At 38.0% G+C, this 27,023-nt stretch overlaps 2 protein-coding genes across 2 annotated transcripts; both read left to right on the top strand.

Moving 5' to 3' along the window:
- The first annotated feature begins 1,091 nt into the window (after positions 1–1,091).
- On the top strand, positions 1,092–4,128 carry LOC127105372 (uncharacterized). The gene is made up of 3 exons (XM_051042550.1): positions 1,092–1,420; positions 1,508–2,288; positions 3,892–4,128. The coding sequence occupies exons 1-3, from the start codon at positions 1,092–1,094 to the stop codon at positions 4,126–4,128; spliced, it is 1,347 nt and encodes a 448-aa protein (XP_050898507.1).
- Positions 4,129–20,432: 16,304 nt separating this feature from the next.
- On the top strand, positions 20,433–21,386 carry LOC127105361 (uncharacterized). The gene has a single exon (XM_051042538.1). The coding sequence runs from the start codon at positions 20,433–20,435 to the stop codon at positions 21,384–21,386; it is 954 nt and encodes a 317-aa protein (XP_050898495.1).
- The last annotated feature ends 5,637 nt before the right edge of the window (positions 21,387–27,023 follow it).

Here is a 27,023-nt window from a genome sequence, read left to right as displayed (position 1 = left end):
TGAATCCAATGACTCTACTTTCACTCTTAACTTTGATTCACCAATCTACCAAGTTGAAGAAGAGGGTGAGGAAGATTGTGATGTTCCCGACGAACTGGCAAGATTGGTTGAGTACGAGTACACATATCTCCAACCACATTAAGAGCAGGTAGAGACAATCAACATTGGCACCGAGGAAGCGAAAGAAAGAGGTCAAGATTGGTATAACACTTGGGGCAGACATCAAAGAAATATTGGTCAAGCTTTTACAAGAATATGTGGATGTGTTTGCATGGTCGTATCAAGATATGCCCGGTTTAGACATAGACATTGTTGTTCACAAATTACCACTCCGACCAGATTGTCCACCAGTAAAACAAAAACTCCGAAGAACAAGATTAGACATGGCTTTGAAGATTCAAGAAGAGGTCAAAAGACAGTTTGATGCTAGCTTCCTTGCAGTTGCAAAGTACCCTCAATGGGTAGCTAACATTGTTCCAGTACCTAAAAAGGATGGCAAGGTCAGAATGTGTGTGAACTACAAGGATTTGAATAAAGCTAGTCCGAATGACGATTTCCCTCTCCCACATATTGACACCTTGGTTGATAACACTGGTAGGTTTGCTGCTTAATCCTTCATGGATGGGTTTTCAGGCTATAATCAAATCAAGATGGATCCCGATGACATGGAAAAGACCACCTTCATCACACCATGGGGAACTTACTGCTACAAGGTTATGCCTTTTGGTCTCAAGAACACAAGGGCAACCTATCAAAGGGCGATGATCACCCTCTTTCATGACATGATGCATAAGGATATTGAGGTCTATGTGGATGATATGATTTCCAAATCACAGAGTGAGGAGGATCATTTGGACCATTTGTTGAAACTATTTGAGCGCCTCAGAAAATTCATATTGCGTCTAAATCCAGCTAAGTGTACGTTTGGGGTCCGATCAGGGAAGTTACTTGGTTTCATTGTTAGTCAACGAGGAATTGAATTAGATCCAGGAAAGGTCAGAGCGATACAAGAAATGTCGGCTCCATAAACTGAAAAGCAAGTTAGAGGTTTTCTTGGACGATTGAACTACATTTCTAGGTTTATTTCCAACATGACTGTTACATGTGAGCCTATATTCAATTTGCTCCGAAAGGATCAAGCAATTGAATGGAATTCTGATTGTCAGCAAGCTTTTGAGAAGATTAAAGGTTATCTCCAAGAACCTCCTATTTTGATTCCACCCATTCCAGGGAAGCCTCTCTTCATGTATTTGACTGTGCTCGAAGGATCCATGGGTTGCGTACTAGGTCAACATGATGAAACTGGAAAGAAGGAGCATGCCATTTACTACTTGAGCAAGAAGTTTACTGATTGTGAAAGCAGATATTCACTTTTAGAGAAAACTTGTTGTGCTTTAGCATGGGCTGCCATACATCTTAGGCAATATATGATTTGTCACACTACTTTGTTGATCTCCAAAATGGATCCAATAAAGTATATCTTTGAGAAGTCTGCTTTGACTGAAAGACTTTCCCGTTGGCACATGTTGTTATCTGAATACGACATCCAGTACATAACCCATAAATCCATCAAAGGAATTGTTTTGTCTGACTACCTCGCTAATCATCCTGTCGAAGACTGTGAGCCATTGAAGTTTGATTTCCCAGATGAAGACATTATGTTGGTGAAAGATTGTGAAACTCCAAGCCCAGATGAAGGTCCCGAGCCAGGTTCCTGTTGGAAGATAATGTTTGATGGTTCCTTCAATTGCATGGGGCATGGTGTGGGAGCTATGTTGATGAATCCCAATGGTGGGTATACTCCTTTCACAGCAAGATTGTGTTTTGAATGTACCAAAAACATTGTAGAGTATGAAGCATGTATCTTGGGTATCAAGATCCTTGAAGTATATAGAGAGTCATCCTTGGTGATCTACCAAGTCAAAGGCGAATGGGAAACTCGTGATGAGAAGTTAATCCCATATCATGCCCACATTATGGAATTGATAAAGTACTTTGATGAAATCACCTTCCATCATGTTCCGAGAGAAGAAAGTCAGATAGCAAATGCTTTGGATATGTTAGCCTCTATGTTCCAAGTTAGATTTCTCAATGAGGCACCACTCATCATAATTGAGAGGAAAATTGCGCCAGCCTATTGTATATTGGTTGAAGAAGAAATTGACGAGAAACCGCGGTTCTATGATATCAAGAACTACTTACAAAATCAAGAATACCCAGTGAATGAAACAACCCTAAATAAGAAGACTCTAAGGAGGTTGGCATCCAAATTCTTCCTTAGCAACGAGGTGCTATATAAAAGAAACTATGACATGGTTCTGCTCAGATGCATGGACAGACACGAAGCAGACATGTTGATCAAAGAGATTCATGAAGGATCATTTGGAACTCACGCCAATGGACATGCCATGTCTAGGAAGATATTGAGAGCTGGTTATTATTTGTTGACCATGGAGTCTGATTGTTTCAACTATGCTAGAAAATGTCACAAATGTCAAATTTATGCTGACAAGGTGCATGTGCCTTCGACACTGTTGAATGTTTTATCATCACATTGGCCTTTCGCAATGTGGGGCATTGATATGATTGGGGAAATTGAGTCCAAAGCTTCTAATGGTCACCATTTCATCTTGGTTGCAATTGACTACTTCACCAAATGGATAGAAGTTGCGTCCTATGCCAACATGACAAAACAAGTGGTTACCCGCTTCATCAAGAACCCGATTATTTGTCGCTATGGAGTTCCAAGTAGAATTATCACGGATAATGGGACAAATTTGAACAACAAAACAATGAAAGAGTTGTGTGAGACCTTCAAGATTGAACATCACAACTCTTCTATGTATCGTCCGAAGATGAATGGAGCTGTTGAAGCCACAAATAAGAATATCAAGAAAATCCTGCAAAAGATGGTGAAAACTTACAAAGATTGGCATGAAATGTTACCCTTTGCTTTGCATGGATACAGAACCTCAGTTCGCACTTCAACGTCATACCCCGATTTTGATCCCGAATTTTTCCATTTTTTTATTTTTTATTTGGCACTTGGCCTAAAGTTCATTTGCATACATTCATTCCCAACTCCATATTTTTGTTACACATTGATCATTGTCTATGCCTTTTTGATCATGGTGCTTTTGACTATAAAATGGATTTTAATCATTTGACTTTTGTAATTTTTCAATTTTTGATTTTAATTTCGAATTAAGTTTAATTCCCAAATTTCAATTTAATTTTAATTGTTATTTTTACTAATGATTCAAAACTCTAATTGATTTTAATTTTCAAATAGATGTTAGAATTGATGTCAAAAGTAATTTTAACAAATTATTGGATTAATTTGATTTTTATTGGGTTTTCTACTGATTTTTTATTATTATTTAAATTGATATTTAAATTAGTCTTGGATTATTTCTAAAAAAATCCATTTTATATCCATGGTACATTTCAAAATCAAAATGGTACCTACTCATTTCATAACATTCAATAATATTTAACTTTCAAACATTTCCAAACTCATTTTCATACATTTTCATTTAACATTTAAGCATAACAATGCATCACATCCATATCCTACAACTAACTCCTACGTTACAACCAATTCCCAAAATTCATCCAAAAAATTACGACCGAGGTATAACCATAAGAATTCCCAAATAACCCCCCATCCCCTCTTTAGATCACTGCAGACACTGCACATGGATGACTATCACAACCCTACTTTCACGGGTAGTACTGGTGGCTGTCCAAGGGAACCATGGCATGACTTGCATTGTAAAATTGATGGTCCAGCAGCTTACGATATTCTGACCAACTTTGAGGAGTGTTGGTTAAGAACTGTGAAACTTACAAAAAAAAAGCGTTTGTATGATGATGCATTGCTCAAGATAGAAAGAGTTTCACGTGTCTGATACTCCTAGTGTTGGTGATGATAATCCTGAAGCTTGGCATACTCAGATATTTCGTTCCATTGATTCAACCTCTGTCGAAGGATTTCCAAAGGAGCCAAAAGATGCATTGGAAAAGAATCTAATATGTGGGAAGAATGTGTTGATTGGCATGAGCATACATACAGCATATGTAAAGGTCATTCGTGCCGCGCAGCATTACATTTATATAGAGAATTAATATTTCATTGGTTCTTCATACAATTGGAGCGAATATAAAGACCTTGGTGCAAATAATTTAATTCCAATAGAGATTGCCCTTAAGATTGCTGAAAAAATAAAGGCAAACGAGAGGTTTGCAGTATACATAATTATTCCAATGTGGCCAGAGGGTGATCCAACAGGTGCTGCCACTCAACGGATCTTATTTTGGCAGCATAAAACAATGGAAATGATGTACAAGACAATTTACAATACTTTGGTTGAAGTTGGGCTCGAAGCAGTGTTTTCTCCACAGGACTATTTGAACTTTTTCTGTCTTAGAAATCGAGAAGCAGTAGATATGCACGAGACCCACCCGTCCGCATCCAACAGGAAACCTCTGCCCATGAAGATTCCCAAACAGCATACCAACTTCTGCAATAACACCATTTGTTCACCTGCAACAAGCAATAATTAGCATAACAACAACAATCTGGTTTCAAGAAATCCAAGAAAGAAAAACTAAGAACCTTGAGCTCAATGGGTTGCAATCTCGATCATCATTCTCATAAATCCATTTCCATCACTTTATCGTTAAGACAGAGAGCAAAGGAAAAAGGTGGGTAACTAACCAGTAACCATGGCAGTATTAACAGAGATAGAGGAAGATGAACCCGACGAAGAACCAGGTGAAGTAATCGAATCGGCACCGCCACAAAAGATCGGCGAAAGAGAGAAAACTCACTACTAATTCACCCATAAAAAAGAAGCTCCTTAAACGCGGTCTCGGTTGGGAAACCCCCAATTTCAACGATCATGTTACTGATTCGTTATGCTGGAACTTTGCCCGAATATTAGGCTCAAGCTGTAAGAGCTTGTAAGCCGTTAATATTCGTCTTCTCTTTAATATTCAAATCATTTTCTAAATAAAACGTGAAGAAAAAGATTACTTGGATGGAATGTCCAGTCGTAATCCCGAATATTAGGCTCAAGCTGTAAGAGCTTGTAAGCCATAAATATTCGTCTTCCCTTCCACACTCAAATATTCCATTCACTTTCTTATTAATTGGAAGAAAAAGATTACCTGGATGGAATGTCCAGTCGTAATCCCGAATATTAGGCTCAAGCTGTAAGAGCTTGCAAGCCATAAATATTCGTCTTCTCTTTAACACTCCAATATTCAAAATCATTTTCTTAATAAAGTTGGAAGAAAAAGGTTACCTGGATGGAATGTCCAATCGTAATCCCGAATATTAGGCTCAAGCTGTAAGAGCTTGCAAGCCATAAATATTCGTCTTCTCTCCAAAACACCTGTAAATATCTCAAACCATCTTCTTAATAAAGTTGGAAGAAAAAGATTACCTGGAGGGAATATCCAGTTGTAATCCCGAATATTAGGCTCAAGCTGTAAGAGCTTGCAAGCCATAAATATTCGTCTTCCCTCCAAAACATTCATAAATATTCGAATCATTTTCTTAGCAATATTGGAAAGAAACAGACTGCCTGGGTGGAATGTCCAGATAAGACCAGGCGAAGATGTCAACATACTCTTGCAGCAATTCAATCAACCCCTTCTTCACATTATCTTCCAAAGCAACCCCTATCTTGATCTCTCTCTTGACGTCCTTGGTGCCGAGATTAATCACTTCAACAGACTCTTGATGCGGTTGAATGACCCTTTCCTCCTGTTTTAATAACCTGGTAAGTTCTTCAGGGAGTTCACAGTCTTCATCACCCTCTTCTTCAGGTTTGTCTCTCAAGGGGAACCCAAGTTGATGACGAGCCAAAGCAGGGTTGTAGTTAATTCCTCCTTGTGTACCAATGAGAGGCACATTCACCACAACTATTAATAATCTCCAAACTGCTTAAGGACGGATCATACCAAACTATATCATCATTAGTGAGAGACATAAGTCTCTAAGACCACCTTAGACATTGTTTGTTCTCCACAAAAGCAGGCGTCTAAGGCAAGTTGCGAAATAAACCACTTGTACAGGAGAGGAATGCAATAGACAATCGTTCCACCACCCTTAGAATTCCTTAGATGCAAAGAGAAGTACATATCACCCAACAAAGTAGGCACAGGATTCCCAATCAAGAAAAGTCTAATGGTGTTAACATCAATAAAACTATCAATGTTAGGGAACAAAGCTGAAGAAGAGGGTGATGAAGACTGTGAACTCAGCTTCCGTAGCGGAGGGTTCATTCATGGGAATGAGCAACACTTAGTTGTTGTGCTAGAGGACAACGAAGAGGAAGACTGCACCAACTATGTGACGCATGGACAGACATGCAACAATTGGACTGCTGTTGATATTCCTGTTATTTTTCATCGATCTAAGTAATTGCTTTTTACATTTTAAAATCCTTATCCTATGCCTAAGGGAGAAGTGAACATTGTTGGGCATTTTAAATTGATCATCAATAAAATTAATTTTATTCATCCACATCTTTGATGTTTTGTTTTTACTTTTTGCTTATTTTCTGAATGGTAATCACAAAAAACATAAATAAACAATATAATTGTCCATCTGCATAATATTTGGTCACAAATTCACTTCTCTAAAATCAAAATATCAAATCATTATGCAGGTTGGTTCCTAACCCCATTGAATACAATGGTCCTTCTCCTTCTCCAAATTTTGAATTCCCTGTGTTTGAAGCCGAGAAGAAAGGTGATGTAGAAGCAAGTGATGAACTGTCTCACCTTCTTGAGCAAGATGAGAAGATTATTCAGCCGTTTGAAGAGCAGATTAAGCTAGTCAACTTGGGTTCCGAGGATGATGTGAAGGAAGTCAAGATTGGGTCTCGACTGTGTCTAGATGCTAAGAAGGGGTTAATTGATCTTCTTCGAGAGTATTCAGATGTGTTTGCTTGGTCCTATCAGGACATGCCTGGGTTGGATTCTGATATTGTGGAGCATAGATTGCCATTGAAGCCAGAATGCCCGCCAATCAAGCAGAAGTTGAGAAGAACGCATCCAGATATGGCTGTGAAAATTAAAGAGGAAGTTCAGAAGCAGATTGACGTTGGTTTCCTTGTAACTGCTGAGTATCCGCAATGGGTGGCCAATATTGTGCCCGTGCCAAAGAAAGATGGAAAAGTCTGCATGTGTGTTGACTATAGAGATTTGAATAAAGCCAGTCCGAAAGATGATTTCCCTCTGCCACACATTGATATGTTGGTAGACAATACTGCTAAATTCAAAGTCTTCTCGTTTATGGATGGATTTTCCGGATATAATCAGATTAAGATGGCACCCGAGGATATGGAGAAGACAACATTCATTACACCCTGGGGAACATTCTGTTATAGAGTGATGCCTTTCGGTCTAAAGAATGCTGGTGCAACTTACCAGAGAGCAATGAATACTCTTTTTCATGATATGATGCATAAAGAGATTGAAGTGTATGTCGATGACATGATTGCTAAATCAATTGATGAAAAGGAACATGTTGAACATTTGTTGAAGCTATTCCAACGTTTGAGGAAGTATAAAGTCCGCCTGAATCCCAATAAGTGTACTTTTGGTGTTCGTTCTGGTAAGTTGTTGGGCTTTATTATCAGCGAGAAAAGCATTGAAGTTGATCCTGCCAAGGTCAAAGCAATACAAGAGATGCCTGCGCGCAAAACTGAGAAGCAAGTCAGAGGTTTTCTCGGCCGCTTGAATTATATTTCCAGATTCATTTCCCACATGACGTCCACATGTGCGCCTATATTTAAGCTTCTTCAGAAAGATCAGTCTTGTGATTGGACTGAAGTCTGCCAGAAAGCTTTTGACAGTATCAAGGAGTATTTGCTTGAACCTCTGATTTTGTCTCCCCCTGTTGAAGGAAAACCACTGATCATGTATTTGACTGTACTCGAAGATAGTATGGGTTGTATTCTTGGTCAGCAAGATGAGACTGGGAAGAAAGAATTTGCAATTTACTACCTCAGTAAGAAGTTCATCGATTGTGAGACTCGGTATTCTATGCTTGAGAAGACTTGTTGCGCATTGGCTTGGGCTGCTAAGCGTCTGCGTCAGTATATGTTGAATCATACCACTTGGTTGATATCCAAAATGGATCCAATCAAGTATATATTTGAGAAGCCTGCTTTAACTGGGAGGATTGCCCGTTGGCAGATGTTGTTATCAGAGTATGATATCGAATACCGATCTAAGAAAGCGATCAAAGGTAGTATCTTGGCTGACCATTTGGCTTACCAACCAATTGAAGATTACCAGTCAGTGCAGTATGATTTTCCTGATGAAGAGATTTTATACTTGAAAATGAAAGATTGTGATGAACCATTGCTAGATGTAGGGCCAGAACCTTGTTCCCGTTGGGGCATGGTATTTGATAGAGTTGTTAATCAATATAGAAACGGCATTGGGGTAGTGATCCTTACTCCTAAAGGCACGCACCTTCCATTTACAGCTAGATTGACTTTCAAGTGTACAAATAACATGGCAGAATATGAACCTTGCATTATGGGGCTTGAAGAGGCCATGAATCTCAAAATCAAGTATTTGGATGTCTTCGGTGATCCAGCTCTGGTAGTGAATCAAATCAAAGGAGAATGGGAGACGAATCAACCCGGTTTGATACTTATGCGAGGAGGATTTCAATTTTCTTTACAAAGGTTGAATTTCGTCATATCCCTCGAGATGAGAACCGGATGGCAGATGCTCTTGCAATGTTGGCATCAATGATTGTAGTGAAATATTGGAATGAAGTTCCCAATTTATCTGTGATGCGTCTTGATAGGCCAGCTCATGTGTTTGTTGTTGAAGAGATCAAATATGAGAAGCTGTGGTATTACGACATCAAATGTTTTCTCCAAAGTCAGATTTACCCGCCTGGGGCATCTTTGAAAGATAAGAAGACTTTGAGAAGATTAGCCGATAACTTCTACTTGAATGATGATATACTGTACAAGAGAAACTTCGACATGGTTTTGCTCAGATGCGTGGATAGACACGAAGCAGACTTGTTGATGACCGAAGTGCAAGAAGGTTCCTTTGGTACTCATTCCAATGGACATGCAATGGCGAAGAAGATGTTGCGAGCAGGTTACTATTGGCTGACAATGGAATATGACTGTTGCAAGTTTGTGAAGAAATGCCACAAGTGTCAAATCTATGCTGATAAGATTCATGTTCCTCCGACACTATTGAATGTTATCTCTTCCCCATGGCCCTTCTCCATGTGGGGAATTGATATGATTGGGATGATTGAGCCCAAAGCTTCGAATGAACATCGTTTCATTTTAGTGGCAATTGACTATTTCACAAAATGGGTTGAAGTGTCATCATATGCAAATGTGACCAAGCAAGTTGTTGTGAGGTTTATCAAGAATCAGATTATATGCTGTTATGGTGTGCCAAGTAAGATCATTACTGATAATGGATCGAACTTGAATAACAATATGGTGGAAGCTCTTTGCAAAGACTTCAAGATTGCACATCATAATTCTTATCCCTATAGACCCAAGATGAATGGGGTTGTTGAAGCTGCGAATATGAACATCAAGAAGATTATCCAGAAGATGGTTGTCACGTATAAGGATTGGCATGAGATGCTTCTTTTTGCTTTGCTTGGATATCGTACATCTATCCTCACTTCAACAGGGGCAACCCTTTTCTCTCTTGTTTATGGTATGGAAGCAGTGCTCCCCGTAGAGGTTGAGATTCCTTCATTATGTGTGCTCATGGAAGCCAAGTTGGCTGAAGCTGAATGGTGTCAGACCAGGTTTGACCAGTTGAATTTGATTGAAGAAAAAAGATTGACTGTAATGTGTTATGGTCAGTTATATCAGCAGAGAATGAAGAAAGCTTTTGATAAGAAGGTCAAACCTCGAGTGTTCAGAGAAGGTGACCTTGTGCTCAAGAATATTTTGTCGTTCAAGCCAGATTCCAGAGGAAAATGGACTCCAAATTGTGAAGGCCCATATGTTGTCAAGAGAGCCTTTTCAGGTGGTACATTGATTCTTACAACTATGGATGGTGAAGAGTTCACTCGTCCTGTGAACGTAGATGCAGTCAAGAAATACTTCGCCTAAAAAATAAAAGAACAAATTGCTAAGTTGAAAACCCGAAAGGGCAGCTTAGGCAAAAATGAGCGTCTCGGTGGATTGAAAACCCGAAAGGGAGATCCAGGCAAAAATTAGAGACATAAAAACAGAAATAATTTCCTGATAATTTGAGTACCCCACCTTGGGGCAACTTATGCAAAAATTAGGGATTATGGCAAGTAACTGCATTCTGCTGAGCTTCAGTGATTTTTGAAGACTTGTTTGAGCGCAAGGGTTGACATTGGTTCATCTTCAGCAACGGTCGAAAGCATAGTGGATATCAAGATTTGGTAGAAGGATTAAGGATCATTTGTATTCAATGTACCCCTTTTCCATGTAAATTACCATTTTCAACTTTGTAAAATCTATGGAGTCTTGTCATTTACAGACTACCATTTTATTAAATAAAGTTGAGCTTTTATCCAATTGTTTCTACTCTTATTTACTTCAGCCAGTAGTTTTAAATTTTATTATGATCATTTTGAAATTAAATTTTTAAATCAAAATTCATACTTTTCTTAAATATATAAAAGCAAGAACTTTTCCAAAGCAAGTAACAGTAATATCAACAATATTTCAGTGAATAGCAAGTGCTTAAGTGCGAAGCATCTGAGGTTTCCCAAGCAGTAACTCTTCAAGTATCTCTAGGTATAAGTGTTGGTTCTTGTTCCCAGCTAGTGGATTCAGTTCTCCGGTGGAGTGTTGGTTCCTCAGTGGAGTTTCTTTCTTTTCCCAGCTGAGTTGGTTGATTCATATACTATGTGGCGTATTATTTTTCCCCAGTAAAGTCGCTAAGATGCTTGTATATCCCCAGCGGCGTGTCCTGGTCCCTACCAGAGTTTCGGCCTTCCCAGCGGAGTTCGTTCTTCTTCAGCAGGTAGATCGTCATCAGAAGATGTGTGATCTCTCCCTAGTAGATCGTTTTGGTATCTCCACCAATCGTTGTACCTTTGCTCCCAGTCTGAGTTTCCTCCTGGTTTCTGAGCGGCTGTGTGATCTCTCCCCAGTAGGGTTGTCTCCCATTTCCATGGTGTTGACCTAAAATTCCCTAAAGTTGGATGTGTTTTGTCCTCAGCAGATCTCCTCCTTCCCCGGGTAGGGTTTGAGTTTTTGGGATGTTGATCTCTCTGCTCTACAGCAGTTTGTCTCCACGATTTTTATGGATTGACCGAGGATTGTACCGGTGGTTCAATTTCTTTGCAACATCTTTGTATCCTTCGTGATCGTTTTGTCAGCATAATCACCATATATACATATACATATACATTCATATAATTTTATGATTTTTTCATATCCTACATATTTGATTTGTTCTCTGTTATGGCAGTACTTTATCCCCATACCAAATCTAGTGTATGTCCTCATTCAATTGTAGAGTGTCAGTCCTTAAGTAGAAAAGACTTTAACCTTCCTCTGTTTCTCCACTGAATTTGTTTCCTCGTGGATGATTGTTATTTCAGTTTCCTCTCCGACAAATTTTCCGGATGGAATTACTCCCCTTGAGTTATGTCCTCATTGGGTCGAGTCTTGATTGATTGGTCTTTCTAGCTCTTACCTAGATAGATGTTTTGGTCCCCTAAGAGTCTATTACCCAGTAGCTGGTAATACTCTTCTTAGTTTGTGGTTTGTTACTTTTTGCCCAATACCCGACAAAAGTACCTCTTTTCTCCCAATGGAGTCTCCGAAATTATATCCTTGATATGTTCATCTTAACTGGTGACGAATATATTTCATTCCCCCGTGTGAGTCTATCCTTGATATGTTCACTTTAACCAGTGACGGATATTCTCATCTTTGGTAATCTGCTCAGTACAAAGGTAGTTGTAATCCCTATTTTGTTTCTCCAGAGAGTTAACCCTTGATATGTCCATCCTAACCAATGACAGGTTTCCTTCTCCTGTTGGTCTTCTATCTAGTAACTGGTAGTTGTAAATCCTATTGTTCCCCTTGAGCGGAGTCTATCCTTGATATGTTCACTTTAACCAGTGACGGATTCTCTCTTCTTTGGTATTCTATCCAGTAACTGATAGATGTAATCCCTATTTTTGTTCCCCTTTCAGAGTCTATCCTTGATTTGTTCATCTTAACCGGTGACAGATTTTCTCTTTGATTGGTCTTCTACCCAATAACCGGTAGTTGTAAATCCTATTTTTGTCCCCTCGCAGAGTTTATCCTTGATATGTTCATCCTAATCGGTGACGGATTCTCTCTCCAACGGCTTTTCTATCCAGTTTTTGATAGATGTAATTCCCCTTTGATGTTCAGTTGGTATATCTTTGATATGTTCATCTTAACCGATGACGGGTATCCTCCTTGACATCCCCAAGCAAGTCTATCCTTGATATGTTCATCTTAATCAGTGACGAATTTTCTTCCCTGTCGAGTTTATCCTTGATATGTTCATCCTAATCGATGATGGATACTCTCACCTTTGGTCTTCTGCCCAGTAACTGGTAGTTATAAATCTGTTTTTCTGCAGTTTTCCCCAGCAAGGCTATTCTTACCCAGTAACTGGTAATGAATACTTCCTCCTGGCGGTCCTCAGCGAGTCATACTTGATATGTTCATCCTAACCGATGACGGATGTCCTCTCTGTCAGAGTTTTATTATCTCCTTACCCAGTAACAGGTAGTAGATAATAAATGTTTGCTCCTCCTGTGTTGAAATTTTATTTTCTCCCCAGTCGAGTCGAGTGCGCATTTCCTTAGTGAAGTCGTTTTCCCCTGCACAGGTCGAATACTTCAGTTTTATCCTGAATTATTCGTATCCCCTGCAGATGTGTGTTTCCCCGGCTGCGTCTCTCCATTTTTATATGGATCCCCTCGAGTCCCCTAGTAGTTTTAAGTCGTAGTCTGGCCTACGCGTAACTCCTTTTATCCCCTAGAGTCTCTATCGCCCCAGTGAGTTTTCCTTACGGAATGCATTATACTCCTACGGATTTTCGACTTCTCTGATTTCTTTTTCCTTTGTGGCAATATTTCCCTACAAAGCATTAACTTTTGCATTCATATCATATGCATCATGAGGTCTCTTATGGGCCAAAATTTGTTTCTCTATGTTGTTATTTAAGCCCATTCTACTGAGTCGACATGAAGATTTTAACCTTCACCTCCTCAGTTAGAATGTCCTTAAATAGGGGCAGCTGTAAGACCCCAATTTTGACCCTAAGATCTCTCATGCATTTCATCAGGAGTATTAGCATTGGGATCATATCTTGGCATCCTCCTTACCCCTTTTCATTGGGTTTGTTTTGGGAGAGATCACCAAGCACTTTGTGATTATATCATACTTGTATTTTTATCATTTCACTAACCAAAATACCAAAAATATGTCTTTGTATCTATCTAACTTTTTTTTAGGAAGGGACATGGTTTCCTTGATTCATTGATCACACCTAGGGTTTGAGACCCTCATGAACAAAGAGCACCATCAAGAATTGACTCAAGAGTGGTTATAAGTATCATGTATGAGTCTCAATTGTTTCTACATGTTATATTGATCAAGTTTGCTTCAAGAGTTTGAGGGTGATTTGCATTGGAAACCCTAATTTGACTAGGTATCTTGAGTAACTTCTCCAACAAGCTATCTCACCAATTGATCAAATTTCTCAAGGGACACTTTAAATTTCATCATATTATGCATATATGATCTACCATGAGCCAAGAAAGTTAAGAGAATTGGAAATTAGCAAGTTGGTTGATGGTGGTTGGCCAGATGAATTCATCTTATCAAATTAGGTCTCCCTATACCCTATCTCCTACAATTTTCACCATATGAAAATGATTAAAAGAGCACACTTACTCTAAATGACATTATAAACAACTTTCATGTTGATACCTAGAGCTAGTTTTTCTTGGATTATCATTTTCTATGTTGAAACATTATAGGTCATTTTGTCTAAACCCTAATTTGAAAGTCAACTTTCCAAGGCCATAACTTGCTTAATTTTTATGATCTGAAATATTTCCAAGTTGCACAATAAAATTCAATGTGTCTACTTCAACTTTGATGATTGGAGTGTGAGCTAATTCAACTTCTTTACACATGTGATATGAGGCTATATTATAGGTCACTTTTGACCTATACCATTGATCAAGTGATTTTGCCAAACTTCAAAAATGCATACCTCTATCATTTCAAATCCAAATCACATGAAATTTGTGACCATTTTAAAGGTATTTGATAGAGCTACAACTTTTATGAAGACACGTTTCTCATTTGAAGCTCCCATAAAAAGTTAAGCAAGGTGGAATATTGTGACATATGGCTTGACACTTAGAAAATTTTCAATATGTCAAATTTTTCCAAACTTCCACCTCAAATATCTCCAAGTTCCAAGCTCCAAATGAGAAAGTGTTCAACACCAAACTTGTTCCTCTTGATCTTACCTTTCTAAAGAGCTAAAATTCATGCATTTTGGATGAGAAATGCATAGGTTGCACATGGCTTAAACACACTGGTATCATGTGTCATAGATCAAACATCAAATTCAAATTCTCAATTGCCTTGCATTCCAAGCTTGCTTCAACATATTTGAACTTCAAATTTGGACATATGACAGTCATTTGATGGGCCTACGCGCGCCCACGCATCAGCTGACCTCACTTTACCAATTTTAGAAACTTGAATGGAGTGTGCAATTAACACTTGAATCCTCTATAAATTGAAGCTCATTTTCTCACAATCAAGACACACACTGCACCAACTTTGATTCCCCATAAAAAACCTTTCACATTGAGAGGATAAGCCTGAGAAATTCAACTGAATTTGAGCTTGAATCTCCACTGTTTTGGAATTCAATTCTCCAGAAGTCCATTGATTCTAAGCCATTCCATTCCTCTTCTGTAAGCCATTGGAGTGAAGCAAAGCATAATTCAGATCGAGATCTAGCAAGTTCAGACCTCCATCGAAGGTAAATTTCAAAAAAATTGATCTCTTCGATTCTCCTTGTTTTTTGCTCAATTCTCTCGATTATTGTGTTGGCTGAAGTCCTACCAATGTAGGCAAGGTGTTTGAGTTGTTTTGATGATGAATCGAAGCAACTCAGATCATGAACCTCATTTTTCAATTCCACATATCTCTCAATATAGTTGGAATTGGAAGAAATGGAGGTGATACTCTTGCTCAGTGATGTTTTCTCTTTAAAATCATGTCCCTGTTTTGCATTTTGGTGATGGTTCATCTTAACCAGACCGGTGGAGCTCACCGGGGAAGATGACCGGAGCTCCGGCTCCGACGATGAGGTGTCTCACCTCTGGACCACTTGATCCAAGTCCCACGTTATAATCTTAACCGCTAGATTTGATTACTCATTTTGCCACGTTGTTGACTAAGGAACATATGGAACGCGTGTTTTAGATCATTAGATCTGCCACCTCAATTAATGAGGGAGATCTGATGGTCCACGTTTTTTTGTAATTTCTGATTTTCCATTTAATACCATTATTTTCAATAATTCATAATAAATTTAATATTGATCCAAAAAATATGGGACTTTCACTGAAAATTTTCAAATATTTTTATCTTTCATATTATGAATTAAAATTATTTTTTGGATCATTATTAATATTTTTCATGAATTAATTGATTTTTCATTTGTTTTTAATTGTTTAAAAATATTTTTAAATGTCCAAAAATTATGAATTTTTTTTATCCAAGGTCCTTTGACCTTGTTTGACCTATGATAAATCACATGGCCATTTATTTGGTGTTTTGATGTGATTTTAGGATTTGGACAAAACATATTTGAATTTAATGCATTATTTTAATATTTTTAATTGAATAAATGCCGTTTTAATTGTGTTGACCATTTGGATTGACTTGTTTGAGTTTCTCATTTGTTGTTGGGCCTTGGTCAAGGTTGATTTGACTTTGTCAAATTAATATTATTGGATTTAGGGGATTGACGGAATGTACATTCCATCTTCCAAAATGAATGAATACTATTAATTTGATAAAAGTCCTCCTTTGACCAATTTGTGATTTCATTCATCCATTTCCCCCTTCATCTTATTCCCCTTCTTCATCCATTGATTTCAATTGGCCAATGATATCTCTAAGTCCTAATGCTAGTTGATTGAAAGATTAACATGAGTATGAATGAGATTAGCCCACACCTTTGCATATTTTTTTGCGTGTGGTATGTTTAATGAGCATAGTTCTTAATACTATGTCTCCAACATGCATTAACACCAAAAGTTTATTGTCCGACCTCAAATAGTTGAGACTTCTACATAAGTCCAATTACGATTGCTTAACATAGCGCTAAATTTGTGACGTAAAGGCATAAGCATTCAAGTTAGTGAGATTGTAAGTCTCCCTTCTTCCATGGTATTGTGTGGAAACTTGGCCCTCTTTCCTTCCTTTGGAAGATGCTTTGGTTCAAGGATCCATGCTTGTGGCAATTGGGTTGAGTGTTCTTCAAAGAATGTCTTAAAATCAAAATCAAAATAAAACTAACTATTAACTTACTAACCATTAACCTTTACTTTCAAGCTTTTACTTTTAATGCAATTTATTTTTATTATCATTTGTCATTGTACATATCATTCTAATTATTTATATTTATGCAATTTTCACTTTGTTCACTTGGACCATATTGTGTGATATACTTTGTTGCCTTGTTTGTTTGTTTGGTCCTTGACCATTAACGCACATAATAATAACAAGAACCCTAAAAAACTTTTTGAGTGGACTGTTATTTTGATCTCCCCAATTGGACTTAGAACTTATGCAACATTCCTTTGCTAATGGACTTGGCCAATGCCAATTTGTTAAAGAACCAAGAACTTGCAAGTTTGAATTCATCTGATACATCATTCAAGATCTCTCCAGATTCATCTACAACATTGATCATTGATAAGCTGTTATGTTGAACCTGTGACTTGTGGATTTCATCTTCTACATGGGATATTTTGAAGAAGATCATTGAAGTGGATAAGCTTGGATGTGGCCATCTTTATTTGATGTCTTTGCTCTTCAAGTTTGATATAATTGTGCATTTGTGTGTTGCTTGATTCTAAAAAGTCCAAGGGAATTCTGGGTTTCTATTGACATACTTGTCTATTGGATTGCTCCCATTTGGTCAGATCTTTGCAACTTTAAACTTTTAAATTTCTTGTATCTAGGATAGTCTCTTCATCTTCTCCCCACTTCTTTAATTTAAAAATCTCTCCCTTCATTTTCAAAATTTCTTTGTGTGAACTATTTTTGTTCTAAACTTTGACCACTTTCAAAAAGGTAGAAACTTTGGCCTTATGTCATTGCATTTTCAAACTTGTTTTCTTAAATCAAACTTGTAAATGAACTTAACCATACTTGACTTAAACTTTCAAAAACGCCAAAAAGAACTAACTCATTCAAACCATTTTAGGCCTTTGTGCCTTTCAAACTTAATTTTGGATAAAAACCAACTAACTCACTTTGAAATTTATAGCACGAACTACGAGGTTTTGATCCCTCATTTTTATGTTGGTACGTAGGCACGAGGCCGAAGGTCTTGTCCAACACAAAAATATAATTAATCCATTCTTTTCTCATCCCCCCATTCTATTTGTTTGTAAACATCACTTTATACAAATAACATATGCACACAAAAAGGGCTCCATAGGAGTACCTATGACACTTTGGATGCTAATACATTCCCTCTGTGTAACCAACCCCCTTACCTATGATCTCTTATTTTTATTAGTTTTTATTTGAAAACTTCTTATTATTTAGGTTTTGTTTGCATTTTTCCCTTTTCCCTTGGAAACAATAAAATCGCGGTGGCGACTCTTGTTAATTGATCTTTAGTTTGTCAATAGCTTAATGATCATGAATTTCCTGCTACATGCATCATATATGAACTTTGTTTGATGTTATTAATATGTTACTTTTGGTTTTGACCTAATTTTGACTTACTTTAATGTATGTTTACATGTTTATGTGCTTTGAACTTTTGTTAATATGCCATGAACTTTTGTTTGCTTATTTTGCCATTGATCCATGATTCACATGTCATTATTTCATGTCTTGTTGAACCTTTGTGTGCATGTGTTCCCTTGTGTTTGTCTTTGTTTATGTGTTTACAAATGCTTTAAACTTGTAATAAAATGTCTTTGTATGACTTGTATGCTTACATGTTCAAACTTTTTGTATGATGTTGAACCTTTGTTTGTGATCATATTGAACCTTAACATGCATGTCTTTAATACCTTAAATTGTTTTCATGATTAAGTTGATGTTATGTCCAAACCATGTCTTACTTCAAGCATATACATGTTCATTCATACTTATTATGACATCCATATACATTTTCATGTTTTGTTATGTCATTTATTTTTGTTTCTTCACGGTGATATATCCATGTCATTCATATTCATGTTAACTTTATACATCTTTGATTGATGTTATTGTATATTTGTTCATGTTAACATGTTGTACATATGTGTTTACATACCATGCTTTCTATTGTTATGATCATGCTTCCATATATTTGTTGATGTCATGCTTTAACATCTTCTTCATTTGATTATCTTTGTGGATGTCATGTTTGAACATCTTCTTCATCCTTGTTTTTCATTGTTGATGTCATGCTTGAACATCTTCTTTACCATTTGTTTATCATTGTTGATGTCATGCTTGAACATCTTCTTTATCATGTGCTTATATTTGTTGATGTCATGTATGAACATCTTCTTCATTTGCTTATCTTTGTGGATGTAATGTTTGAACATCTTCTTCATATTTGTTTATCCTTGTTGATGTCATGCTTGAACATCTTCTTTACCATTTGTTTATCTTTGTTGATGTCATGCTTGAACATCTTATTTATCATGTGCTTATATTTGTTGATGTCATGCTTGAACATCTTCTTCATCTTGCTTATATTTTGTTTATCTTTTTTCCTAAATCCAAGGGAAAGACCTCTTTATTGACTTAATGTCATAGGTAGTGTAGCAATCCCTAGTTTCCCTTTGACCTTGTTATAGTCATTCTCACTTCCAACTTAGATTTAAGTAAGAGTTTGTAACTCTTGTAATTATGTTTATTATGAACACTTACTTCCCCCTTTGGAACCTTGATCACTACCAAGTGTTCGTTCAGCCTTAGCCAGGTGAACTACGGTTGCTTTGATTCCATCCTTATAAGGATACGTAGGCACATGACCGCGAAGTTTTGGCGAGCAAACTTAATAAACCTTTAGGTCCTTCCCAATAAAACATTTCCAAATAATAGAAAACAAATAATAACATAACACCAAATACTTTCAAAAGGTTCTTATAGGATACTATAGATACTAAGGATGTTAATACCTTCCCTTAGTATAACCAACCCCCGAACTTTAGATCTCTTCGCATTGTTTTTACATTGCACAATTAGGGTTTTATTCGATCTTTCCCCTTCCATTGGATAAATTAAAGTTCGGTGGTGAACATTTAATGTTTTGTGATTCAAGTTAATACAATAACTTGATATCCAATTCTCACTGCGACAGAAATGGCGACTTCACCGGGGAGACATTGAAAGAGGGTTAAGCCTATTTTGATTATATTTGTGTTGTTATTTTTAGTTGTTTTCCTTGTTTGTTTGGATCTTTATTTTGGGTGATCCATTGTGTGGTGAGGTAAGTCCTAACCCGGACTTGAGTGTACATAAATAAGATAGGATGTGGTATAGTCAAGAAGGCTTATAGAGAGTTTAATCCCGAACAAGCTGACTTGAGAATCCACCACTCATGTGGAGGTTCCCTTTACAATTAGTATTGTTGATCAATCAATTATGAAAACACATACTATATTGATTTGGGTAACCTGAGAAGCTGAGGACCTTAGTAACCCCCTTTACCCCACTTGGTCTTTAGGATGTAGTGCGATGACTATGAAGGTGTAAATCCGAAATAGTTTATACGCGATACTACACTCAAATGATTTTTGGGAACCTTTGTAGAACCCGTTGTACAGGTACAAAATAAACCCATAGTACATTTGGGATGGTTAGACCCATGGCCTCATGCTCGCAACGTCGAACCTTTGAATCCTATTTGTGTGTGACCCTTGTTTATGTGTTTGTGCATTCATGCATCCATGCATCATAAACATCATTTTTTAAACAAATTTTTCAAGGAACTTAGGAACTTTTGTTGCAAACATTAGGTTTATCATGGATTTTGGAAGGAAAAAGACTTAAAAGTACACTTTCAAGAGCCCTAAGTTAGAAGACCTAAGGAGATTGGGATCTTTGGTTGTTGGCACAGAGGCTTTCAACAAAAGATATGGACATTTGCTCTCTCTTTTGAAGATCAACATGGAAGATGGACTTTTTCCTACTTTGATTCAACTTTATGATCCTATGTATCACTGTTTCACTTTCCCCGACTATCAGCTTATGCCAACACTTGAAGAATACTCTCATTTGATTGGTGTTCCTATTTCTAGTCAAGCTCCATTTTCTGGTTTGGAGGAAGATCCCAAAGATCAAGACATTGCAAAGGTTACTTACTTGAAAATGTCAGAGATTAGGGATCACATGACCACAAAAGGAAAAATGCTTGGTTTGACAGCTAAGTTTCTAATGAACAAAGCTCAGTATTTTGCTAGAATGAGGAGTGTAGATGCGTTTGAGGTTGATTTTGCTCTACTTATCTATGGATTGTTCCTATTTCCTAGTTTTGATGACTTTATTGCCATGGATGCCATCAAGATCTTCTTAATAGGAAATCTAGTTCCTACTTTGCTTGTCGATGTCTATCATCCTGTTCATATGAGGAATTCTTATAGCGGGGGAATGATTACATGTTGCGTGCCTATGTTGTACAAGTGGTTTATTTCTCACTTGCCAAGGTCTCATGCTTTTTGGAATCTTAAGGATGGTCTTTTATGGTCACAAAAGATTATGTCGCTCACACATTTAGATATTGTTTGGTATAGTCGTGACTATGATGGAGTTAGTATCATTGATAGTTGTGGAGGATTTTCTAATGGACCTCTTCTTGGTACAAAAGGAGGCATCAGTTGCAACCCAATCCTAGCTAGTCGTCAACTCGGTTATCCAATGAGCGATAAGCCAAAGAATATTCACTTGGATGGTTTGTTCTTTAAGGAATGTAAAGATTGCAAAGCGCTCAAAGAGAAGATTATGCAGGCTTGGCGCCATGTTCATAAGCTAGAAAAGAAAGTTTTAGGGAAGACAAATTGTGTATCTTTAGAACCTTACCTTAAATGGGTTCAAGATAGGGCCATCAGCTTGAAAATGCCTTAACCTCTCTAAGAGCCTTTGCCTTTAGTTGACAAAGGACCTACCTATATCTTCATGATTGATGCAGAGAAGTTGAAGATTGCTTTGACCACAGTGCAGCGAGAAAAGGACGCTTAGAAGAACAAGTATCAAATCATCAACAATGAGTATGTAGAACTTCAAAGGCATTTGAAGATGAAGAATGAAGAAGAGCTCTCCAACAAAAAGAGGAAGGTGCAAGAGGATTTATTTTCCTATGGCATTCAGTCAGATACTCCTTGGAAGTTGATCGTGGACAAGCTTGTGTTCAAGAAGGCTGAGATGGAAGAACAAATTAAGAAGCTTAACTTGAGGCTACTAGGGGAATCTCCTTAGGACTTTATTTAGTTTTTATTTAGCTTTTATTTAGCTTCGTTTATAACTTTTGGAAGTTTACTCAAACTTTGTAACTCTCTCTGATTAATGAAATGAGTTTCTTTTGATCATTGTCATTTTCCTTTTGATGTTTGCAATTATCTCTTAAGTTCCTTGAAACTTTTTAAAATTTGCATTTTCATTGCGTTCATGCATATGTCATCACACTTGCATTTTTTATCAAAATAAAAACTCACTTCCGTCATTTCTCCTCCAATAGTTTCCACACTGAGACCTTCACACCAGTACAACACCAGAGCTCAAGCCCGACGTAGAATGGCCGAGCAAGAGCAAGATATGGAAAGAGTCAATGAAGAGCTTACAGATCTACATGGGAATATAGGTCAAATCATGGAGATGTTGCAAGTAATACGTGCAAAGATGGATACTCAACCCACAATTGTTTCTGAGATCGTTAATCTGGTGATTACTCCTTAGCCAGCAGTTACTACTCCAGCAACTTGGCCTCCCTTTGGTCTTTCTTATGGTTTTGTGCCTCCTCCTCAAGGACAGTCCACTCAACATACAGTTCCATTAACTACTAAAGTTAATCAAGTGATTCCCATTTTTGCACCCACTACCATGCACACTTGAGTTCAACCGTACTTCGATGATCATCAACAAGTGTATGATATACCTGATATGTATGAAGAAGGTGATGAAAGGCATGAAAAGTTGAGAGAAAATGTTGAAACCATTGAGAAAAGGATGAGAGCAATGGAAGGTGATTAGATCTTTGGTGCTGCTGCTAGAGAAATGTGCCTTGTATCTGGATTGGTGATCCCCGCAAAATTCAAGACACCCAACCTTGATCAATATAAAGAAGCTACTTGTCCCAAAATTCATCTCATCGTGTATTATAGAAAGATGGCAGCCTCACGTGGACAATGACAAACTCATGATCCACTGTTTCTAAGACAATTTGAAAGGTGCCTCTTCCAAATGGTACTTGACCCTTGATTAGACTCGCATTCGTTGTTTCCAAGATTTGTCTGATGCTTTCATCAAACAATACAAGTACAACATGGATCTAGCTCCTGGTAGAAGGCAATTGTTGAGCATGTCCCAAAAGGATTCTGAATCCTTTAAAGAATATGCACAAAGGTGGAGAGAGACTGCATCTCAAATGGAACCTCCATTAACAGAAAACGAATTGGCAGATTGGTTCGTCGACACAGTGCGACCATAATTTTTTTAAAGGATAGTGGGAAGCATGACTCCAAGTTTTTCTGACTTGGTGGTCGTGGGTATCAAAGTGGAACTTGGCTTAAAAAATGGCAAGATGATTATTTCAGCTAGTAATTCCAACAATAACAATAACACCAAGAAATTCTGTAGTAGTTTCCATAAAAAAGGAAGGAGAAACAAATGCAGTGATGGGTAGTAGAAGAAAGAATCAGTCTTGGAAAAAGCAATAATCTTTTGCTCAACAACAGTATGTTCAACAACCATAATTTGTTCAACAGCCGTATGTAGCAGCTATTACACCAACTTTTAATCAACAAGTCCCAGTGTATCAGTCGACTCAAGCAGTTCCGATCTTTCAAACAACACCCAACGTACCAACTTATCAACAAGCGCCCAACGCTCCAGCTTATCAACAAAGGACTCCAGCTCCGCGCCAAAATGCTCCATTTCAAAATAGGAGACAAGGTGGAAAACCTCTGATTCCTCCGATTCTTATGTCTTACACTGAATTATATATGTCATTGTTAAAGAAAGGTTTAGTTGTTCCAAGACCTTTGGGACCTCCACCAGATCCTCTCCCACCATATTACAATCCCAATGCACATTGTTTATTCCATGAAGGCGCCCCAGAGCATGATTTAGAAGGTTGTTATGCCTTGAAAGATATTGTGAGGGAATTGATTGAGAAAAAGATTCTTTCATTTGGGGATACCAGTTCGAATGTCAAAAATAATCCTTTTCCCGCTCACGGGTCTGTAAATGCTATTGACGATGAGCCTGATGAAGGTTTGATTCTTGATGCAACCAAAATCAAGACTCCGCTCAGAGATTTTAATGCAAATTTAGTGGAGGCAGGTTTGTTGAAGAATTACCATAAGAGTTGTGAAGAATGTACTATTGGTCATAAAGGATGTGAAATGGTCCGAAAAGATATTCAAGGATTAATTAACCAAGGTGTGTTGCAAGTAAGCAGTCGTATGAAAAAGAATGAGGTAGCAGTGATTGAACCCATCTTCAATCTACCTGAGTTATATACTACAACACCAATCTTCAACATTTCAGAGCCAGTATTCAACATTCCAGATTCTACTATTGTTCAGCCAATTTTCAACATTCCAGAATCAGTTAAACCAGTCTTCAATATGCCTAATCCATTGGTTGTCCAAAGGCCTAGATCTTTTCCTTTTGAGAATACTAAAGCAGATCCTTGGAAGTATGATACAGTTGTGGTTACCCAAAGGTCTGAGAAAGTAAGTCATAAAGAAGGTCTAAATATTGCAAGCACTGATATAGCAGTAGGAAGTAGAATGACCCGCAGTGGTCGCATTTATACCCCTTAGTTCAACTTGGCTCCGCCAATTCCACCGAAAGAAATCACCACCACTGTTACCGATAAAGGAAAAGGGGTGATCACAACTGATGAAGATGTTGAATTTCTGGGGATTATCAAGAAGAGTGATTACAAGATTATTGATCAGCTGCATCAAACTCCTTCAAAGATATCCATTTTGTCTCTTCTCATGAGTTCTCCAGCTCATAGAAGTGCCTTGCAGAAATTGTTAGCTCGGGCTCATGTCACTCACGACATTACTATTGATCAATTTGATGGGGTCATTGCCAACATTACAGCATGCAACCATCTTAGCTTCAGTAGAGAAGATTTGATGAAGGATGGCTAAGTAGGGGTGGCAAACGGGCATGCCCGCCCCGTTTAGGCCCGCCCGACAAAAGCCCGCAAAAAAACGGGGCGGGGCGGGGCAGTCATAATTGAGGATGTGGGCCTAAAACTTAGACTCGCCCCGTAAAAAAGTGAGGGCGGGGAGGGGAAAGCCCGCGGGCACTACACTCTTTAAGCCTAAAAATGCAAAAATTTATGTAAATACACGTGCCTGCAAAAGCTCGCGAAAAAAACGGGGCGGGGCGGGGCGGACATATTTGAGGGTGAGGGCCTAAATTCTTGGCCCGCCCCGCACAAAAGTGCGGGCAAAACGGGCATGCCCAGCGGGCCGAGCCCGTTTTGCCACCCCTATGGCTAAGACCATAACCGTGCTTTGCACATATCTGTGAAATGCCAAGAAGATACCCTAGCAAGAGTCCTTGTGGACACTGGCTCCTCTCTGAATGTTTTACCTAAGAGGACACTCGCTAAGTTGGAATATCAAGGGACTTAGATGAGGCCAAGTGCACTAATTGTCAAGGCATTTAATGGATCGAGGAGGACCGTCATAGGGGAGGTGGAGCTGCCAATATTAATTGGTCCACATGTGTTTGAAATTAATTTTAGGGTTATGGACATCAATCCAAATTATAGTTGTTTGCTTGGAAGAGCGTGGATTCATGCCGCTGGAGCCGTGACTTCCACCTTGCACCAAAATATGAAATTTGTTATTGATGATAAGTTGGTAATTGTGTCTGGTGAGGAAGATCTTATGGTAAGCCACCTCTCTTCGTTCAGTTACATTGAGGCTGATGAGGATGATTTGGAAAGTTCTTTCCAAGCTCTTGAAATAGCCAACGCTGTCCTTATGGAAGTCGAAGAACCAAAGGGGAATGGTATTCTATCTTTCTCATCATGGAAGAAAGCAAGATCAACCATTGAGGAAGGAAGTCCTGAAGGTTGGGAGATGTTATTGATGTAAAACTAAAGCCGAACCGTTATGGGTTGGGTTACAAACCAACTAATGCCAAGAAGGGAGCATCAACCTCCATCAAAGAATGTCCGAAGACTATCCAAGAAGTGTTTGTCAGCATTGGATACCAAGTCAATGCTATTGATGAAGATCTTGAAGATGAAGATTTGAGCAACCTTGTGTACCAATGTGATATGGCTTTGAACAATTGGAAGGCGATTGAAATCCCAAAGATGTTTCCTTTGTCAAAGAAATTTGTTATTTTTCTTTGTTGTTCTCAAAATTCCATAGTTATGCCCAAAGCTACGGACTATTTTGTAGGGCCACCCTTTTGCATTTTCAAGATTATATAAATGAAGGCATTTTGTTAAATTCCTGTTTGTTCATTTACTGCTTTTTCTCTTTCACTTTTAAAGAAAAATGGAAATCTTTCAAAACCATTAAAATGAAAATCATTTTCCTCTTGTATTCCTTTTTTTTTTTACTTTTAATAAAAACAAATCATTTAAACATGCAGAATAAAAGAAAACCATGTTGAATCCAATGACTCTACTTTCACTCTTAACTTTGATTCACCAATCTACCAAGTTGAAGAAGAGGGTGAGGAAGATTGTGATGTTCCCGACGAACTGGCAAGATTGGTTGAGTACGAGTACACATATCTCCAACCACATTAAGAGCAGGTAGAGACAATCAACATTGGCACCGAGGAAGCGAAAGAAAGAGGTCAAGATTGGTATAACACTTGGGGCAGACATCAAAGAAATATTGGTCAAGCTTTTACAAGAATATGTGGATGTGTTTGCATGGTCGTATCAAGATATGCCCGGTTTAGACATAGACATTGTTGTTCACAAATTACCACTCCGACCAGATTGTCCACCAGTAAAACAAAAACTCCGAAGAACAAGATTAGACATGGCTTTGAAGATTCAAGAAGAGGTCAAAAGACAGTTTGATGCTAGCTTCCTTGCAGTTGCAAAGTACCCTCAATGGGTAGCTAACATTGTTCCAGTACCTAAAAAGGATGGCAAGGTCAGAATGTGTGTGAACTACAAGGATTTGAATAAAGCTAGTCCGAATGACGATTTCCCTCTCCCACATATTGACACCTTGGTTGATAACACTGGTAGGTTTGCTGCTTAATCCTTCATGGATGGGTTTTCAGGCTATAATCAAATCAAGATGGATCCCGATGACATGGAAAAGACCACCTTCATCACACCATGGGGAACTTACTGCTACAAGGTTATGCCTTTTGGTCTCAAGAACACAAGGGCAACCTATCAAAGGGCGATGATCACCCTCTTTCATGACATGATGCATAAGGATATTGAGGTCTATGTGGATGATATGATTTCCAAATCACAGAGTGAGGAGGATCATTTGGACCATTTCTTGAAACTATTTGAGCGCCTCAGAAAATTCA

Source organism: Lathyrus oleraceus, chromosome 1 (genome assembly GCF_024323335.1).
Source record: "Lathyrus oleraceus cultivar Zhongwan6 chromosome 1, CAAS_Psat_ZW6_1.0, whole genome shotgun sequence".
NCBI classification, from domain to species: Eukaryota; Viridiplantae; Streptophyta; class Magnoliopsida; order Fabales; family Fabaceae; genus Lathyrus; species Lathyrus oleraceus.
Note: the sequence above shows the minus strand (reverse complement) of the source record. Positions and strands in the feature narration are given on the sequence as shown.

What these genes read in the sequence shown, in the direction of transcription:
- LOC127105372 (XM_051042550.1), top strand. Translation starts at nt 1,092, where the DNA reads ATGACTGTTACATGTGAGCCTATATTCAATTTGCTCCGAAAGGATCAA. An exon ending in TGGGCTGCCATACATCTTAG is followed by an intron (nt 1,421 to 1,507) that starts GCAATATATGAT and finishes TTTGACTGAAAG; the next exon opens with ACTTTCCCGTTGGCACATGT. An exon ending in AATTCTTCCTTAGCAACGAG is followed by an intron (nt 2,289 to 3,891) that starts GTGCTATATAAA and finishes TGCTCAAGATAG; the next exon opens with AAAGAGTTTCACGTGTCTGA.
- LOC127105361 (XM_051042538.1), top strand. Translation starts at nt 20,433, where the DNA reads ATGGAAGATGGACTTTTTCCTACTTTGATTCAACTTTATGATCCTATG.